We start from the raw sequence: 20,165 nt of genomic DNA on the forward strand, positions 1-20,165 counted from the left end.
TACTTTTAGATTGATAATCTTAATGCTCTTGTCCTCAACATGATTTAACAAGATTCCTTTTCTCACCATAAACTGTGTTAGTGCTGGATTCAGTTCCCAGAATGCCCTGCAGGTCGACAGAGTCACTTCGAGGAAGGTTCAAGCATATCATTTTCCTCTAGATTAACAGGAACGGGAGAGATTTCAGGCTCAAAGATGCCTTTCTGTCCTTCTGGCAAAACATACAAGAATGACATGGATGACAGAAGAGTTAGCTGAGAGGAGTGCACTTTTATTTTTCAGATCAAATCAGGTGGGATAACAACTCAATTACATTTGTTGAATAAAGCAATACATTTTTCTATAAATGTAGTTGATGTTTATATCCTGATATTTTCCTTCAAACAGACTAATTTTCTTGTAATCATTTGGTTTCTGATTTTTCTACAGTCTTTCTAAAGGACTCTGGAATAATGAATCACAAAATAAATGATCCATAACCTCATTTTTCTAGGAACAAGATCTCTTTTACATTACAGCAAATGTATATTTGAAACTTTGACTTTCTGCAGTCTGCTGGAGCTACATGAACCTGAGAAGTGCAAAGTTCAGCCAATCAGTAGAGGTTATCTCTAAAACAAACATCACCCTTTCTGTCTGCTGCACATCAGTTAACACTGGGTGTGTGCGGAGCTCCAGTTTCTGCTGAAAGCTTTTACAGAGGAGAACGTTTCTGCAGACTCACTCAGTCTGCATCTAATTAATCCACCACCTGCATAAAAGTGTCAGTAAGAAAGGGCCCGCCTTCAGGCTTCTGTGTGTGCTCACAACGCTGAGGCTGTCTCACTGTGGTATTGATGGAGGTCCAACTTTTGGTTTGTTGTTTTTTCTTTTAAAGAAGATAATCTGAATAAAGCAGGGGAAAGTAAAAACTAAAATTACTTGTAGCATGCTGGTGTAGACTGTCATTCTTCCAGAACATGACAATCCTAGGAGTTTCTATCTATCCCTCTGTCTGACCGGCAGACAGATAAACCTATCGGACATTGTGGTGGTGGACAAACAACAGAGGGCAGCCGTTGTGGTTGATGTGGTGATACCAAGTGATGCAAGATCAGGATAAAGAAGTACCAGGGCCTCAAAGAAGAACTTGAAACAACCTGGAGAGTGAAGACATCGGTGGTGCCCGTGGTCACTCAGGGCGGTAATCCCCAGACTGGAGGAGTGGTTGATGCAGATCACAGAAGAAACCTCAGACATCTCACTCCTGAAAAGTGCAGTTCTAGAAACAGCTCAGATACTGCAGACCCATTAAGCCCCCAGGCCTCTTGAGGACCCGAGCTTAGAAGAATGAGTCCACCCACGGAGGGTGAGATGGGAATTATATATACAGGTCTGTCACCACCTGATTGGAGACCGAACTGAACCTGTTCACCTCTGCTGGCTCATTTATCACCATCTGACCACCTCTTCCTCTCGTCTTCTCACGAGTCTTTACTCCTCCTCTTCTTTTGTCTTTACATTCTGTTTGAATGTTTCCTGCAGCAGGAACAGACCAGCGGTGGAGCAACAGGATGTCCTGCAGAGTAGCAGTCTACCGCCGCCACTTCAGCTCTAACAGCATTATTTGGAAGCCAACTAATTTTCATGCCATTTTTGTTTTGTCTGATTTCTGAGAGAAATGCTTAAAGTCCATCTGATGACTTGTAAAACTGCAGTCAGAGCTGTGAGAGAAACCTTCGCTCATGTTCTGAAAGCATTCTGTTTATTTCTGTACATCCAACTTCATACAAATTCTTGAATCACACATCTGGTAAAATCACTTGTAATAGAAAAAATAAATAACTTTAAATTTCATCAGTGTGGTCGAGAGTCATATTTGAATCACTTTAATACTTTTAGTATTATATTAGTGATAATAGTTTGTCTGATAATAGTTTTAATAAACTTTTTAGAAGCTTCACAAGGTTTGTAGAGGCACATGTATGCTTGGGACTCTTATTGTGAAGGATTAAAAGAAGTTCTCAGTTCCTCTTAAAAAACATATCCTGACTTTTGTCTCAATGTTCTGAGTTTATTCCAGACACTACAGCCAGTTTAATGTTTTTTCCCAACAAGTCTCTAATGCTCTTTCTGCTATGTCCTAAAAGGAAAACAACTAAGGCACACATTAGAGATCATTTATTTTACTGTTTAACTGAACCGTGTGTGTGTGTGTGTGTGTGTGTGTGTGTGTGTGTGTGTGTGTGTGCGCATGCGTGCATGCATGCATCTGTGCGCGTGTGTGTGTGTATGAGTTTGTAAGAGGCATCTGTATACCACTTGGTTCTGATCAGAAACAGGATGTAATCACTGCCTTAAACCAGAGAAAAGGTAATGTGGGCTCATTTAGAGCCCAACCACAGCATGTGGACACCAGATATAAACATTAACACACATAAATCATTCAGAGTTTAAAGGTTTTGCTGCTGCTTTGTGTGCCTGTGTAAGCAGCCAGTATAAAGTCATTTCAGATGTTATGGATTTCTTCAATTTCAAAGGTAAAACTGGAAAAAGTACAATATCGTGCAAATGTCCATTAATGTGAGTAATCCAACTTAGACTGAGAGACCATCTAAAGGCTCAGGAACCCTTTGCAGGTGTTTAGGATTCATCAGCTGATTAGAATGTGGCACTTTCAGTCTAGAATATTGAACCTTTTCACAATATGCTAATTATCTGAAACACAATTGTGGCACTCATCTTAAAGGTGCATTGTATACAAATATAGTGAGAATTTCAGTGAGAAAATCCCAAAAGAGTCTAATGTTTCAGTCATTTTGGAAGAAAGTTTATACTGAAACATATTTCATATCCAGCTGGCTGCGGGGGTTGTCATTTTTTCTCTTTCAAAACAAAGGAAGAAGGGACATAACTACTGTTTGCCATCAGTGATTGGGGGTTGCCGTCTCTCCTGCGAGCTAATACTGCAGCGCCGACAATTGTAATTAAACAACGGCCGGCACAAAGCTCCAGAGTTGTTTAAGGTGGTTGCAGTAACTAAATGTTACCACAGGATTTAGTTCATTTCTACATGATGCACCTATAAAATGTTTGGACACTCCTGCTGTAGGGTTTAAGTTGTTTATTCAAGGAGTTTGCATGGTGGTGCAAATGGTAGCTCTGCTGCCTTGCAGTAAGAAGGTCTCAGGTTTGAATCCCAGCTGAGGTCTTTCTGTGCAGGCATCCACAGGCTAAATGCATGCATGTAGGGCTAACTGGAGACTGTTGTGTTCCAAATTATTAGACAAATAATCTTTTTCCTCTGATTGTCCACATTTATTAATGCAAACAGTCAGCATCATTTTCCAGGCATCATCTGTTAATTTAGCTTGAATCTTATTGAAGAAAACTCCCGATAACAGTATTTTTTCTAAAATATAAACATTTAAATTACTGCTCCAATTTTTTCTCACAAGTTTAAAAACTTTTTATAGATTGTAAAGAACAGAAAATATTTGCTGAACTGGATTTTCTGCTTGAGCAGGACTGATGAATCCATCAGTTAGAGACAATGGTCCAGGTCCTGAAGTAGCAAATCAGCCCCAGACCATCACACTACCACCACGATTCACTGCTGATGTCGTTTTAGTGATATTTTCTTCCCCAGAGGTCCTGGGGCTGATGAAAAGGCTTTTTGGTAAAAGTTAGATGGCTTTTATCCATATAGATTCTGATCTTAGAGATTTGGAAACAAGTCTAAAAAGTTTGTGATCTACATCTGCTGGTGCTGGTTGAGATTCGGCTGAAACAAATGCTGCCATCTTGTGGCAAAACATGAAGCCACATCACAAAATACTAAAGTTGTAAAAAAAATAAAATAAAAAAAAACTGTCTACAGATTGTGAAATAAACTTTATTAAACATTTGTTCACTGTGTGAAATATATTTCCCATTACAATATTTTTTATAGTGAAACCATCTACACAAAGCTCTACGAACTTCTGAATCAGAGCAGGCACTTTGTTAAAATTGACTCGTTTATCCAGTCAGCCCAACAAAAACAAGTAAAAACAACCATAAAAGCATGTGATGCTCCACAAACAGATAAAAAGAACCAAACAACGCAGCAATGTTGATGTATTTAGAATAAGATTCAGGATGCAGCATAAACCACATTTTATAGCTACTTTTTTTTCACAATTAGGATTATAAAGTACCCAAATGCAGCTTTAAATGCTTATTTTTCCTGAATGAATCAAATTGATCACTTGTGTGTGACTGTCAAGAGAAAATGTAAAGGTAAACAAACAAAAACATTGTGTTCATGTCTAAATTCAAGTTGTATTGCTGAAACTTTTTAGCCAAGTCATGAAAGGTTAATGTGAATTTACACACTGAGACAAGCAGAAAAAATTATTGAACAAAATCAATGAGCTGCCATGTTAGACTGAAAGAACATTTACTCAAATATATCTTAGATGAGATGCCTTGTAGGACCATCTTTAACAAGCAAAGCAGTTTTAAAAACATTAAAAAGAATGTTAAAGCAGGTTATTAAAAAAGCTGTTTTCCTAAAATCAAACTCTTCTCAATGATCTAAATCAGCATAGAACAAAACCAGGATTCCCATCTGTTTTCTTTTATACATAAAACTTATTAATGAGATCCTATTTCATGTAAAGGAAACTTAAATGCAGATCTGATGTATCCTTATTGATAAAAAAAGCTGCTGAGGACTCGAAACTGACATTTTAAGCAGCAACTAATGTTCTGTATTGATTTTATTGCAGCTTATTTCTGTACATCACTGCCTCCCACATGTTGTCCTGCTTGTTATCTTCTTAAGTTGAAATATTCTCTTTGTGAAACCGGTCTAGCCCAGTTCTCACCACTTTGTGGTGTGAATTCACGGAAACATGAAGTTGATGGCTGTCATAGCGTAGGCTCAGACGGAATGGATGGATAAACCAACGTGAAGACAGCCCAGCTCTTTGTCCTGCCTGCCCACAACTCCCTGGACCCGGTAATTCCCATTGGTCAGCCAGTAGGGCAGGTCCATGTAGGGCAGGTAGAAGTTGGACTCTGGCAGCGAGTATGTACCCTGACAGAGAAAGATGTTTAAAAACTCAAGATGATGAACACAACTTTTGCTGTAGTTGATCAATGCTAAAGATAAAAACTATTGCATATATTGTATAATGTAAATATGAAAAAGAGCATTTTCATTTCCCATCCAGGCCTCCTGATCCGTCTTTGTTCTGTTCTGTGGTGTAAAGATAAATTCCCCACCACGTTCTGAAGCTGGAACAGTTCATGTAAAGGACTCACAGCTTTGAAGGGGCAGCGGCAGGGCAGACCGTAGGTGTGCAGCGGTTCAGGGCAGTCCTGACCAGGTGGGATCAGCTGGTTCAGGAGATCACATACATCTGGGTAGTGGCAGCTACCCAGCTCCTCCAAACAGGGGATTTTCACCCAGACGCCCACCACCTCCTTCTCCATAGTCACGTTCAGCTGCAGGAAAAGGGAGATTTAATGAAACGGAGGATGGACCCAGATGCAGCAGGTTCAGAGAACCAGAGACAGTGGAGGAGGTCCAGCAGATATCAGATCTTCAGCTTAAACTATGAAAGAATGTATCCTTTAAGACAAAGAAAGAAAGTGAAATGAAGTTAAACATCTGAAAAAAGCATGTCAGTCATTCATCAGTATATAAGAACTGTGAGGCTGAGCTCTGGGGACGTGGGTTTTAATCTTATGAAAAAGCAGACAAGTCCAAAAAACAGCCGTTTGTTTTATTGAATAAAGTTTTAACATCACACTGGATGCTTCAGCTACCTGGAACAGGATGGAATCACTTTCATTTATCCCATAAAACATAAGAAAGACTCAGTGGCGGCTGGTGAAAAATATTTTTGGTGGGGCTGTGCTATTTTTTATTTTTAAACAAACTTGTCCTTTCTGAGCTTTGTGCACAACTTCACTATTTCCTGAATTAAGCACAGCTCTTTTATTTCCTGTCTTACATCATTGGACAAACTGATTAATCCAGGTGTGACTGACTATTGGCACGCTGCCTTGCAGACCAAGGTTGAAAAATACTGCATTAAATTGCACATAAAATAACACGACCATAAATGGTAAATAGGCAATGCAAGAGGCAAGTAACAAAAACATTTTGTTTAATTTCAACATTTGAGTGAACACCAAAAATTATGAGCAGGTTACTGTTACAGTAATGGTAGTAAACACTACTTAGACAAAATGCCAGAAATTTACACTGTTAAATATTTCTGGAGTGTTGTGCCAAGGTCAACTTTATACAAAGATCAAGTGGATGCATTTGTGTGTGTGTGTGATACCTCATTTGTACAGAAATTTTGCCCTTCTGTCCTTCTGAGTGGCAAAGCTCTCGATGAGCTTTTTATTGAAGTCAGGAATGTTTGTGACAAGCTTTTTTTTCCATGGAGAGCATGGCAAGAGCATTCAGCCCATCCTGTGTCATGGTGTTCCTCAAGGAAAGTCTTAATCCTCTTTAAAGTAGAAAAGCACCTTTCTGATTCGGCTGTGGTCATGGGTGTGGTGACAAGAATCTTCTTTTGCATGGCTCAGGATGGTGTGAAAAACCTGTCATATGATAAATAAAAAACAACAGATAAGTACATAGGAAACACTTTCATAGGAAATAATGTCATCAGTATCCTCTTACAAATGTCATATTTCCCAGTTTTTGGGACAATAAAACATTTCTGATTCTCAATCAGATGTTTTTACATTTGAGGTAAAAACATCTAATTGAGAATCAGAAATGTTTTATTGTCCCAAAAGCTGGGAAATTTGTTTGCTGCAGCAGAAGTGTAACAAGTAAACTGGAATCAGATTGATGTATGTACAAATTTACATGAAATACACATTTACGTGATTAAATATGTATAATAAGTATGTGTGTTGAAATTAGTTTTTACAGTTATTGCACATTAAACATGTTATTAAACTAATGTCCCGGTTTGTGGGACAACCAAGGATTTCTGATTCTGATTGTCTTGTTCACAGAAATGTAATGTACAGCTTACCTCTGCACCCAGCTGCTGTTGTTCCCTGCATGGCAACGTTAGCTCTGCTGCCTAGCATGGCTAGCTTCACTGTGTTGTTGTCCATGTGTGCCCGGGATGACTCGTGTTTCTTCACCTTCTCAGAAAAATGTTTCATGTCTGTAACTCCTGACTCATCCATGCCTTATCTGTCCCAGCCGTTTTGAATAACAAACACGGAAAGCAAAATAACGCATTAGCGTGATTGCATCCAGCTAGCCAAGCCATCCTGGTGTACCAATTTCGGGAGAAGCCTAGTGTGTACAGTTTACCCTTCTCCTTCTCCTGCTGGCTTATCTTTACGTCGGGCTGATCTGGTCCAAGCTCTTTGACATTAAGTTTTTCCACCATAGTTCTCCTCTCGAACGGATACTGGAGAAGAGACCGAACTGAATTCAGTGGCTGCTGAGATCCGGTATCCATGCTGGTTGTAGTCACTGGCAGCGTCCATGTTACATCTGCGTCACGACCAAAAACGACTCTGCCGAGTTCTACCGAACACCAACGAAACCTTTGGCGGTAGCTCCATCGCCCATCATGCTTCTGAAACGTTCTGAAACAACGTCGACGCTGATTGGATACATTCCCATTCCTACCCTTTGATATTCTTGTCAGCAATTGGACAACTGGTCTCGTCCTGTTTGGGCGATTGAAAAACAGCACACAGCCTCCACCGCTCGGCAGAGACCGGCAGAGACCAATATAGATATATATATATATATGATTATTTTTTTGTTACAAAACACACAATTAACTTAGAATATGTGATTATTGTTAATTTTATTTATTTATTTTTTTAAATAAAAATTAAAAACACGGAAAAACTGGGAGGGCGGCACCCTATCGCCCTCTACTGGCCAGCCGCCACTGGAAAGACTGTATTGTTGACACTGAGAAGCTTGAACGTCTGACAGTCACCTGCTAGTTTGTGTCTCTGGCAGGAAACATGCTGGAGAAGATAATAACTTTACTGGGATAATAGTTTTAACATTGATCCAGAGGCAGGTGAGTGTTTATCATTTATCGCCTCTGTCTGTGCGCCCCAGGGCAGCTGTGGCTACATCATAGCTCATCACCACCAGGGTGTGAATGTGTGTGTGAATGGGAGAATGACTGATTGTGTTGTAAAGTGCCTTGGGGGGTTCCAGAACTCTAGAAGGCGCTATATCAAATACCACTTTGGTTCAGGGCTAATCATGCGACAGAGTAGGCTAGTGGTAGAGTGTCTGCCCAGAGAGTGGGAGATCGGGGTTCAAATCCCAGTCAGGTCATGCCAAATACCTTAACAATGGGACCAGATGCCTCCCTGCTCGACGCTCAGCTTTAAGCGGCTGGATTGGCGGGTTAAACCACCAAGTTCCTGAGCTGCAGCTCACTGCTCTCCACGGGGACGGGTCAAATGCGGAGATGAATTTCGCCAGTGTGTGTTGACTAATGGGACTTTTGACTTTAACTTGACTTTAAATATTTAAACTGTGTGGTTTGTGAGCTGCCAAATTTCAGGACTGACTGAATCAAAACAGCCACAAGGTTTATAAGAATTGCAAACTGAAAAGATGAAAAAATTGCAGCTAAAGAGCAATAACTCCATGGCATCAGCAACTGACGTCTATTTTTAGATCTAGTGTGTTTGTGTTTAAAGTTGCTCGGACATAAAACATGCACATGAAACTTTACACCAGACAGGTCGCTGCTGCTGGGTGACGCCCAGTTTGTGCTTTTATTGTACGAACAAACAAACCAACCACCCGTGAACAGTTGAGTGCTAAAGAGGAAGCAAACTTAGAAAACACTTTTTTGAGACAACACACAAAAAGAAAACTAACTATGAAGTTGAATTTTGGTAGTTTACAGTGTGTTTACATAACAATAGTCATAATACATGGTTAGGATTTAGCATCACAGTGGGTTTATTGTCCAACAAATGTGAAAAACCTAAACTGTTTTGGCCAGAAGTTAGGAAGGAAGTAAATGGCAGCAGAAGCTATTACTTTTCTAAAATTATTTCTCCAAACCGGTCCATCCAATCAAAAAGTTCTTTACAAAACTATTAATTCAGTTCTCGTTCCTCATGAGTCCAACTGCTCAGTTATTGCACCAAATCTCCCGGATCAGTTTCTAGATTTCTTTTCTGATAAGGTTTCCTCTATCAGGGCTAGCTTATCACTCCCTCTGCACACCCTTCCTACCTTAACCTTTAATACAGCGCCCTTCCTCAGCTTTGAACCTATTTCCCTACCATGCCTGGATTCTTTGCTTCTGTCGATGAAACCATCTGGTTCCCATGATGACATCCTTCCTCCGCGCCTCCTGAAAGAGGTGTTCCCAGCTATAGGTCATTATATCCTACACTTTATCAATACCAGTCTTATTTCCAGTGTTGTACCCCCCGTCTTCAAACATGCTGTGGTTCAGCTGCTTCTAAAAAAAAACAGGCCTTGACGTCTCGTTTCTTTCTAATTTCCAAGCTTCTATTTCTGGCAAAAATTCTGGAGAAGGTGGTCTATGATCAGCTATCAACTCATCTAGCCGATCATAACATAATGGATGTCTTTCAGTCAGGTTTTCGACTCCTGCACAGCACTGAGTCCTCTCTCCTCCGTGTCTTCAATGACATTTTTATGGCTACTGATTCTGGCTCCTATGCTGTGTTATTACTTCTCGATCTGTCCGCCGCCTTTGACACGTCGACCACCACATCCTTTTATTACGCTTAGAGGAGGTTGCTGCAATACGTGGTCCAGCCCTAACTTGGTTTAGGTCTTATTTGTCTAACAGGTCCCAACAGGTGGTGTTGAACAACATCTCATCTCATCTCGCTTTGCTCCTCTCTCGTGTGGGGTCCCGCGGGGGTCTATTCTGGGCCCTTTGTTGTTTTGTCTTTACCTCCTTCCCCTCAGCTTACTCCTAAAAAAACACTCTGATCAATATCACTTATATGCTGACGACTGTCAGATTTACATGTCGGTGAAACCCCAGCAATCCATCCAGCCTCTTCTAGACTGCCTACGTGATGTGAAATGTTGGCTGGCCACAAATTTTCTGCATCTCAACAATTCCAAGACTGAACTGATCCTGTTTAATCCGGTCAGATCTAGCTCATTCCAAACCCCAGATCTTTCATCTGTTTCTCAAAATCTAAAAACCGTTGTGACAAACCTGGGTGTGAAGATGGATTCATCTCCAAGGATGGACGCCCAGGTCAATGCCACTGTAAAATCTTGTTTTTTACAACTCTGCCATCTGTCCAAATTAAGAGCCGTTTTATCTAGAAAAAATTTGGAATCAGTTGTTCATGCCTTCATCACATCTAGGCTCGACTACTCAAATGCAATTTTGCTGGGTGTCAATAAGTCAACCCTTGCCAGACTTAAACTCGTTCAAAATGCAGCTGCTAGATTCCTAACACGTACTGACAGGCGCCAGCATATAACACCAGTTCTCAAATCCCTTCATTAGTTGCCCATTACTTTCAGGTCCAATATAAAATGCTACTTTTTGTTTTCAAATCCCTCCATGGTCTTGCCCCCGTGTACTTATCTGATCTTCTTTCAATTTATACTCCTGGTTGCACACTCAGGTCCTCCAGCCTGATGCTCCTCGAGGTCCCGAAAGCGTATTACAAATCATGTGGACAAAGAGCTTTCTCTGTTGCGAGTCCTAAACTGTGGAACAAACTTCCAGTCACAGTTCGACTGGCATCCGCCTTGGCAGATTTTAAGTCTAGTCTAAAGACACACTATTTTACCCTTGCTTTTAACAGTTAGCTGTTAGTTTTGCTTTTACTACTCTTATTTTATCATCCATTGTATTAGAATTAGTTTAGTTTATTTCAAACAAAGAAAACATACATTTTTTAAAAAATACCACAAACAGAAAAAATACATATCATCCCTTCTTCTGTGTTTGAAAAGGAGTAGGCTGAAGTGGAAACTTATATGTCCCTACCCCTTTATACAAGTAATTTTTACTTGTTTACTAAATCTAACACAAAACCGACATTAAAACAAACAAAATGGTACAAGTCACCAAAAACCACCAAATTATATGGAAAAAAAACAACAAAAGAAAAAAAAACATCTTTTTACAATTGATACAATTTACTTTTCCTTAGAATAAAGGACACTCACATAAATCATCTATTTTCTACTATATACTTGTTCAGAATATGTTTTTTATAATTCATTTTAAACACATTTATATTTGTACTTACTTTAATTTCTTCTTCTAAATTGTTCCATAATTTAACCCCAATTATTGTGATACACATCTGTTTTAATGTTGTTCTAAACTTATGTATCTTTAAGTTTAGTGTTCCTCTCAGGTTATATCCTCCTTCTCTCTCTGTGAACAGTTTCTGTATTTTATCAGGCATTAATTTATTTCTTACTTTATACATTATTTGTGCTGTTTTGTATTTAACCAAGTCCTGGAACTTCATTATCCGTGTTTTAATAAAAAGTTCATTTGTGTGATCCAAATATCCTGCATTTGTTATTAATCTGATAGCCCTTTTCTGCATTGTTGTTAATGTCTGTAAATGACTTTTGTACGTGTTTCCCCAGACCTCTACACAATAGCTCAAATATGGCAGTAGCATCGTATTGTATAACATATAAAGTGCTTTCTGATTAAAAATATACTTAGCTTTCCCCAATAAAGCAATGCCCCGTGCAAGCTTCCCCCTAACATATTTGATGTGTGGCTTCCAACAGATTCTGCTGTCTATGACCACCCCAAGAAATTTTATTTCATATACTCTCTCAATTTTTACATTATTAATTACTATATCTAATTCATTGTGTCTTCTTTCATTACCAAACAACATAAATTTTGTTTTCTCTAAATTTAGTGACAGTTTATTTACATCAAACCATTTTTTTAATTTATTTATTTCCTGTGTGACCACATCCAGGACCTGTTGCAATTCCACCCCCGAGCAAAAAACATTTGTGTCATCTGCAAACAATACAAACTTCAAAACTTGTGAAACCCTACAAATGTCATTTATGTACATTATGAATAGTTTAGGTCCTAAGACTGATCCTTGAGGCACCCCACATTGTATCTGTCTTAGTCCTGATTTATGTTGATTTATTTGCACGTATTGTTGTCTATTTGATAAATAACTTTTTATCCAGTCCAATACTATACCCCTGAAACCATATTTTTCCATTTTTCTCATCAATACATCATGGTTTACTGTATCGAAAGCTTTCTTCAGATCTAAAAACAACCCTATTGCATGCTTCTTTTTGTCAATGCATTCTGTTATTTCCTCATTAAGATCAATCAGTGCCTGGACTGTTGACCTATTATTCCTGAAGCCATACTGGCATTCCGTCAGCAACTCACATTGATCAACAAAATTATCGAATCTTTTAACAAACAGTTTTTCTAATATTTTGGAAAATTGTGATAGTATTGACACAGGTCTATAATTTGTAAATTGATGCTTATCTCCTGTCTTGTAAATAGGAATTACCCTTGCTACTTTCATGTTATTTGGAAAAAAACCCTTTTGAAAAGAAAGATTACAAATGTGTGTTAATGGTTTTACAATGCCCTCAATCACATATTTCAGTGTTTTCATGTCAATATCGTTCCAGTCTGTACTGGTTTTATTCTTCATATTTCTAACTATCTCATAAATCTCCTTCTCATCAACTGCTCTTAAAAAAACAGACTTTTTATTTCTTTCAACATACTCTGTGGCATCCGTTTGTATCTCATCAACTATTATTTTTTCCTCCAATTTAGATCCTATGTTTACAAAATATTTGTTGAATTCATCCACTGCTTCATTCATGTTTGTAATATTATTTTTTCTCTCTATAAAATGTTGTGGATAGTTATTATTCCCTGTCTCTTTCCTAATTACGCCATTTAATACTTTCCAGATGCCTTTTATGTTGTTTCTATTGTGCTCTAACTTTTTAATAAAATATTCACGTTTACAGCTTCTCACTATATTTATGAGTTTGTTTTTATATCTTTTGTACTTTTGTTCTGCTTCTGTCGTTCTGTTTTTTATAAATTCTCTGTAAAGTGTGTTTTTTTTATTGCATGCATTTTGTAGACCTTTGGTCATCCACGGTTTTTCTTTATACTTATTCCTCTGAATATTTTTGATAACTGGACAGTTTCTGTCAAATTGACTTTTAAATATATTTAAAAAGGTATCATATGCTTGGTCTACTTCATTTTTTTCATAAACAATATTCCAATCTTGTTCTAATAGATCATTTTTAAGACTATTTAACCTCTGTTCTGTTTTCATTCTTTTATACATATAGTTAGTTCCTTCTGTTTCATTTTTATAATGACAGTCATAAGAAGCAAAAACCGGTAGATGGTCACTGATATCGCTTATTAATAACCCACTTTCCACCTTTTCTTCCATTATATTAGTGAATATATTATCTATTAAAGTAGTGCAGTGTAATGTTATTCTAGTCGGTCTGGTTATCAATGGAAATAAACCTAGACTGTACATTATATCAATAAATTCCTCTGTACTTTTGTTTTTATTTGGATTTAGCAAGTCTATATTGAAATCTCCACAAATAAACACTCCCTTCTGGTACAAATTTGTAAACATCTCCTCCATTTTATTCTTAAATGTTTCAATCTTAGAGCCTGGCGTTCTATATATACAGCTTACTAATATGTTCGTCTTCTTTTTCATGCTTATTTCTACTGTTACACATTCCATCACTCCCTCAATAGTAGTCGTCATCATTTCTACTTTTTTGTAATTAAGATTTTTGTCAATATAAAGTGCCACCCCTCCTCCTTTTTTTCTTATTCTGTCTTGGTGGATAAAGTCATATCCATACAATTCAAAATTTCCTTCCTTTTTATGTGTTATCCATGTCTCTGATATGGCAATGACCGTAAATGGTTTCTTGAATTGTGCTATATATTCCTTGATGGCGTCAAAATTTGCATATAAGCTTCTGCTATTGAAATGAGCTATTGTCAAACTATTTTCTGACTTCATCTTTATATTGAATTGTTCTTCATTGTAATAATTACATTCATGTTTTTCATTATTAAAGAAATTGTAATCAGGATCAATATTGCTGTCAAAGTCCCAAAACCTATCTTTACAGCCTATATTTGTGTCAATATGTAGTTCATTTGTCATCCTGTCAATTGTAAATTTCTAATCTCCCTCACACTAATCATGTTTCAAAATCCAAATATCATTGAAAGATCAAGTCCTAAATGAAATTTCATTATCCTCATATTTTAATCTACACATTCCATTCCTCCATCCCATCATCTCTTTCACTGAAATTGATCCAAATCTTCTAAACTTTTAATCACCAGTATCTTTGCTTCTTCTGGAGTTCCATTCAATTTAACAAAAATTTTACAATTTGCAGTCCAGGTACCCTGGATCTTTTTCTGCTTTCTCAGAAAACGGGCTTTCTTTGCAATTTCTGCATTATACTTTGTCAGATGCTCATTTACATAGACCTCAGATCCTTTCAACTTTTTTGCCTGCTTAAGGAGTGAATTTTTCATCTTTCTGCTCACAAATCTCATTAACACAGACACTTTTCCCTTCCTATTCCTACTTGATAAAACATGACATGCTTCAATGTTGTTCTCACTGATTTCAATACCCTTTGAGTGAAAGAAAGTTGTTACCTGCCTTTCCACATGATTCATATCTGTTTCAGTTGGTCCCTCCCCATTATTATTTGCTACTGCTCGAGCATATGATCTAGGTTTTATATCAACTCCTGTAATGACAACATCATTTATTCTTGAATATTGCTCTAGTTCATCCACTCGTTTTTGCAAAATATAGATTTGTTTGTCCTTCTCAGCATTTTGTTGTTTCAGTTTTTTTACTTCTTGTACCAAATCCATAATACTTTTCTGTTGTTGCCTGACTGTTGTAAGTTCTTCAGCCAGAAAGTCAAGTGATTTTTTAATTTCATCCACTTCGTCATTATTAATCCTCTTTGGTCCCATCTTGAAAAACTGTTACTATCAGCAGTTAAACCTGTTTCTTGGTAGCTTGTGTTGAGGCCTGTAGTCAATGACTCACCCAGTTGCTAATTGCTGATGTTGAATCCTTTAGCCCAGGTTCCTGAGTTGATGCCTGTAGCCTGTGGCTTTCCCAGATGCTGGTTGCTGGTATTTTTTCCTTTTTAGCCGTTAGTGTTTAGTAAAACCTGGGCTTCCGGGCCTATTGGCCTATGGTATATCCCAGAATCGTTGGTGGTGGTTTGTAGGCTGCTGCTGGCCTGGTGGTGGTTTGTAGGCTGCTGCTGGCCTGGTGGTGGCTTGGTAGCTGCTGCTGGCCTGGTGGTGGTTTGTAGGCTGCTGCTGGCCTGGTGGTGGCTTGGTAGCTGCTGCTGGCCTGGTGGTGGTTTGTAGGCTGCTGCTGGCCTGGTGGTGGTTTGTAGGCTGCTGCTGGCCTGGTGGTGGCTTGGTAGCTGCTGCTGGCCTGGTGGTGGCTTGGTAGCTGCTGCTGGCCTGGTGGTGGTTTGTAGGCTGCTGCTGGCCTGGTGGTGGTTTGTAGGCTGCTGCTGGCCTGGTGGTGGTTTGTAGCTGCTGCTGGCCTGGTGGTGGCTTGGTAGCTGCTGCTGGCCTGGTGGTGGCTTGGTAGCTGCTGCTGGCCTGGTGGTGGTTTGTAAGGTTTTTATTGGTACTTTTTTATCGGCTTGTCTTTTTTATTGTTGGTTGTATTTTATAGTACTGTTTTATGTTTTTTATCTCTATTATTGTGCGACTGTTCAGCACTTTGGTCAGCCGTATGGCTGTGTTTTTAAAGTGCTATTTAAATAAAGGTGGTATGGTATGGTATGGTATGGTAATACTTAAGGATATTTTTTAGATATCTGTACTTTACTTGGGAATTTACATTCCTTGTGATGTTTTACATTTATTCTCCACATTTAAACACAAACATCTGAACTTTCTACTCTTACATTTCCCAAACCACCATGTTAATTCTGCACATATCAATGATAATGTAAAGGTCGTAAAAAAAACAGGCTCTGCTGAAGCTAAGAATGCTTAATATTTTTGTTAAAAGTCATAACCATGACAGAAATCCCATTATCTTCAGGGTACGCAAGAAAAAACAAGAATGCAACATATTTAAACAGAGAAAAATAAGTTCATTGAAAATTTGTTTAAAGACCTGGAAGAGTTGTTTTTAGAGAATTAAAACATACTTGAAGTTTTCATGTCTTGGTTTTAAAGCTCATCATTGCACAGACAGCACTTTAAAACCATCTTTAATAGTTTTTTCTTTCATTTAGATCGCACAGCTGCCCTTAACAAAGATTACAAATTCTCAATTTCACTGAAGCAATGCACTGAATTTGAAGCAGCATGATGGTAAATCTGCAAAACAAGTTATTCTTTTAAACACAAGCATGTTCACAGAACTCTCAACACTCCTGTCAGCTATCATCCCTAGATCACGTTCACCTGATACAGCAACGCTCATTCCCAGAGTAAACAAGAGAGTGCTAAACACCAGTCACCGTTTTCTAGGTCTAAACATCTTTTGTTGTCCATGATTTCAAATAGTGTTTTTCTTTTTGGGAGTCTTGTAGTTTGTTCTAAAACTGAAGTGGTAGAAGCCGGCTGTTTCTTGTTCTCTGATATTATTGGGTCATAAATGTCTCACACCAGTGGTGTTCTGTTGCTAAATGTGCAAATGCATAATGAAGGAAGAACCCTGGTAAATGTGGAAGTCTGGCGGTTCAGTGAGACAACCGGAGGGTCCAATCAGTAATTTTAGACAGAGCCATGTCGTTGGCTAAAGTTTTTATACAAATGTGAGAGAACCACTTCATTTTTTTTTTATCTCCACAATTTTTTTATAGCTATACAATGTTAGAATGTTGTAAAGAGTCATGGCATTTTTTAAGCTAGCTTGTTTTAAAGATTTGCCATTGTAGCTTCAAGTCTGATCCTTGCATTTTAAATATAGTGAGAGTAGGGTCTTTTAGGCCTTCTTTTGTGTGTCTTTGTTGTTCAAGAGTTGTCTCTTTATAAATTTAAAGGTTTGTTGTGTGCTTGAGCAAGACACATTAAGGTTATTATCTGTAGGTTGTTGTCAGGTTATTTTGTATGTCAGCTGATGCGGGCATTAAACTAGATCAGTTCTGAGATGAGTCAATGGATTCCAGACTTGTTATTAAATCTGGTTCTGTGGAGCAACACTTTCACAAACATTGCGTTTGTTCATTCTGCATGCTGTGGGAAGGCCTTCTCAAATTTGTTTTGCACAGATTAAAATTAAGCTGCAAGGTAAAGAAGGTCTAGCAGCCAACACGACAGAGCTGAAATCAGCACAGACTTAAAACACTCACAGGCAGCGGAGAGGAGAGCTCCAGAGACGTGGACCCAGAGGCGGAGGCTGTCAGTAATCCTGGGATGGAGATGGGGTCTGGAGACAAAGCCAGGGTCTTCATCACAGCTGGATCATCTGGGCAGCCGCAGTTTTTCCAGTCAAAACCTGAAACCTGCACAGAGCACGACTCCAGATGCGTCACATCACCATGACAGAGAAACTTCTTTCCTAGTCTGTCAGAAAGATTCCAGTTCATTTCTCAGCCGACTGTAAATCAACAGGTTCAGACTTGAAACCTGAAGAAAGGAATTAGGTCCCAGGTAAAACTGTCAAGGGTCTGTTTATTTATTAATTACTCTATGAGTGGAGCAATTTCTGTATCTTTGTGTGTACACAATCATACTGAGCCTGTTGGGAATAAAAAGTTTTAATGGTCTTGAAGTTCACAGTTTAATAGTGTAAAAACTGTAAAAATGTATATCAAGTTGCATAAACCAAATCCTAAAAGTGCACACAGTCCATAGATTACAGTCCACTCCCATCTTTCTAATGATAACACACACTAAATCCCTGCAACTAACAGCAAACAACAACTAGAAAGGAACTGATAACTAAAAACTGATCAGTTCTTGATGGAGACTGAAACGGTCGTGACAAAAACAGTTCCTCTAACGGAATTCGGCTGTAACTCACCTTCACGTTCTGGACTTTTTTCATCCTGGAGTAGCTGCAATACACCTGAGACACAAATACGGTCAGAACCACCACCAGAACCAGCTTCAGAGACCCGAACATGCTGCTGGCCGTCACGGAGACTGCTGCTCAGATACGGAGCAACGATCCGCTGAAACGAGACAAGGGAGAACTGCCCCACTTCCGTGTTTACCGTCGCTGCGCTTGAGTCACGTGACCATTTCAACGTGACTCGCGCGACTTTTCTTCAGTCACTGGTTGTTTTACAGTTTTTCTCAGTTGCTTTGGTGCATTTCTCACAACAGAATTGATCTCTGCACCACTACTAAGGCTCTTCTCAAAACAATTGGTGCAAACTGCAAAACATGGTGGATAACTTGCAAAAGTGAGTCACTTCATCAAAAAGAAAAGTCAGCAAGTTCAAAAGCAAGTCCCTTAATCAAAACAGATAATATAGTCATTAAAAGCAAGTACTTATATATTCATAAAAAGCAAGTACTTATATCAATCAAAGTGTCAGGGCTGTCACAATTACAAGTCATTACACCAGCACCTTTGGTCACAAAATCAAATGGTTTGAACATGTTCTCATTGTGACAGTTTTCTTTGTAGGTGTTTCCCAATGACATGTCAAGTGTGGACAGCATGGCATGGCATGTTGAAAACCATAAATTGTAAAGGAAAATCAAGACACTTCATATGCACTCTTGATAATATTTAACTGAAACTGTTAACAGCATTGTGCAACTGGGGAAATACAGTAAAACAAACATTTTACAGCAAACATAAACTCACTTAGACAGTAAACCTTACTGCAGTAGTTATGAAACAAAAAAAAACTGAACAGACACTGCTGCATATCAATCATTGATATCTAGACGATCCTGTCTGTCTGCCCACATATTTTCATCAACATCACAGGGAATCAGGTGTGTTCTTGCTGTGTCGTATCTCTTATTCCATGCTGTAGTTCTTTTTTAAAACACAGAACAGTTTTGTTACCTGTAACAAACAGGTAACAAAACTGTTCTGTGTTTTAAAAAAGAACTACAGCATGGAATCACAGGGAATGTCAGCTCTACCCATGCATTGGGGAAAATATCTTCTGGAGTGTCGAATCCACCCTCTGCAGGACTCTGCTGTGATGTCATCAAAAGCTGCATCCATAGCTGCTAGCAGGGCCACTTGGGTATGTGGATGCCTGTCATATACCTTCCACCTCCAGGAAGAGAAAAACTCCTCAATTGGATTTAGGAATGGAGTGTAAGGAGGAAGAAACTCCATAAGCATCCTGCCGTGTCCTGCAAACCACTGCCTGACTACAGCAGAGTGATGGAAGCTAACATTATCCCAAACCACTACATACATTGTCCGATTGTCACCCGGACACACACCAATTTTCATTAGTGTGAGATAAGGTTCACCTGAGACAAGTAATTTATGGAGATTTCCATGGAAACTCATTAAAAATAGGGTTTTCAAAATGGGTGTACAAATTGTTTGACAAGATGTTCAACAATTTTGAGTGCAATGACTCAAGCAATGAAATGAAGACTATTAGTTGTCAGGACAATGACTATTCAGCCGGTACAAGTATAAATAATTGTGACATTCATGATAAAAGCAAGGAGATAGTGATGAATAGCGAGTCAAAAGTGACCATTCTTTAGACATTTGTACTTACTCAACTGCTTCATGTCCAAAGGCATTTGGTTGTGCCAAAACAACTACATGTTGTGGAGGTTGAACTAACTGTTGTGCAAACTTTAATTTTGTTGTGAGAAATGCACCAAAGCAACTGAGAAAAACTGTAAACGTAGCAAGGTGGAGAAACAATCGATCCCCAGACTCCCAGGTGAGAGTCATGCGCGCTAACCAGTCAGCCAAAGGGACATCCCCTTGGCCAAGTAGCCAGGCGCATGATCAATTGGGACACAGTGACAGGACGCTCACACTGTCACATAAACACGATCAACAGTAGAAGAATAGGACTTGACAGATAATTCAATTCAACTCATCATAAATGAGATTATATATATATATATGAGAGAGAGAGAGAGAGAGAGAGAGAGAGAGAGAGAGATGATATAGAT

At 38.7% G+C, this 20,165-nt stretch overlaps 1 protein-coding gene across 1 annotated transcript; it reads right to left on the bottom strand.

Moving 5' to 3' along the window:
• Positions 1–3,854: 3,854 nt before the first annotated feature.
• gm2a (ganglioside GM2 activator) lies at positions 3,855–18,276 on the bottom strand. Its single transcript, XM_015952079.3, has 4 exons — positions 18,073–18,276; positions 17,399–17,551; positions 5,290–5,472; positions 3,855–5,062 (listed from the first exon to the last, which is right to left on the bottom strand). Exons 1-4 carry the CDS (start codon positions 18,172–18,174, stop codon positions 4,907–4,909), a joined length of 594 nt encoding a protein of 197 aa, XP_015807565.1. The 5' UTR covers positions 18,175–18,276; the 3' UTR covers positions 3,855–4,906.
• Between the last annotated feature and the right edge of the window lie 1,889 nt (positions 18,277–20,165).

This window comes from Nothobranchius furzeri, chromosome 1 (assembly GCF_043380555.1).
Source record: "Nothobranchius furzeri strain GRZ-AD chromosome 1, NfurGRZ-RIMD1, whole genome shotgun sequence".
Classification (NCBI taxonomy): domain Eukaryota; kingdom Metazoa; phylum Chordata; class Actinopteri; order Cyprinodontiformes; family Nothobranchiidae; genus Nothobranchius; species Nothobranchius furzeri.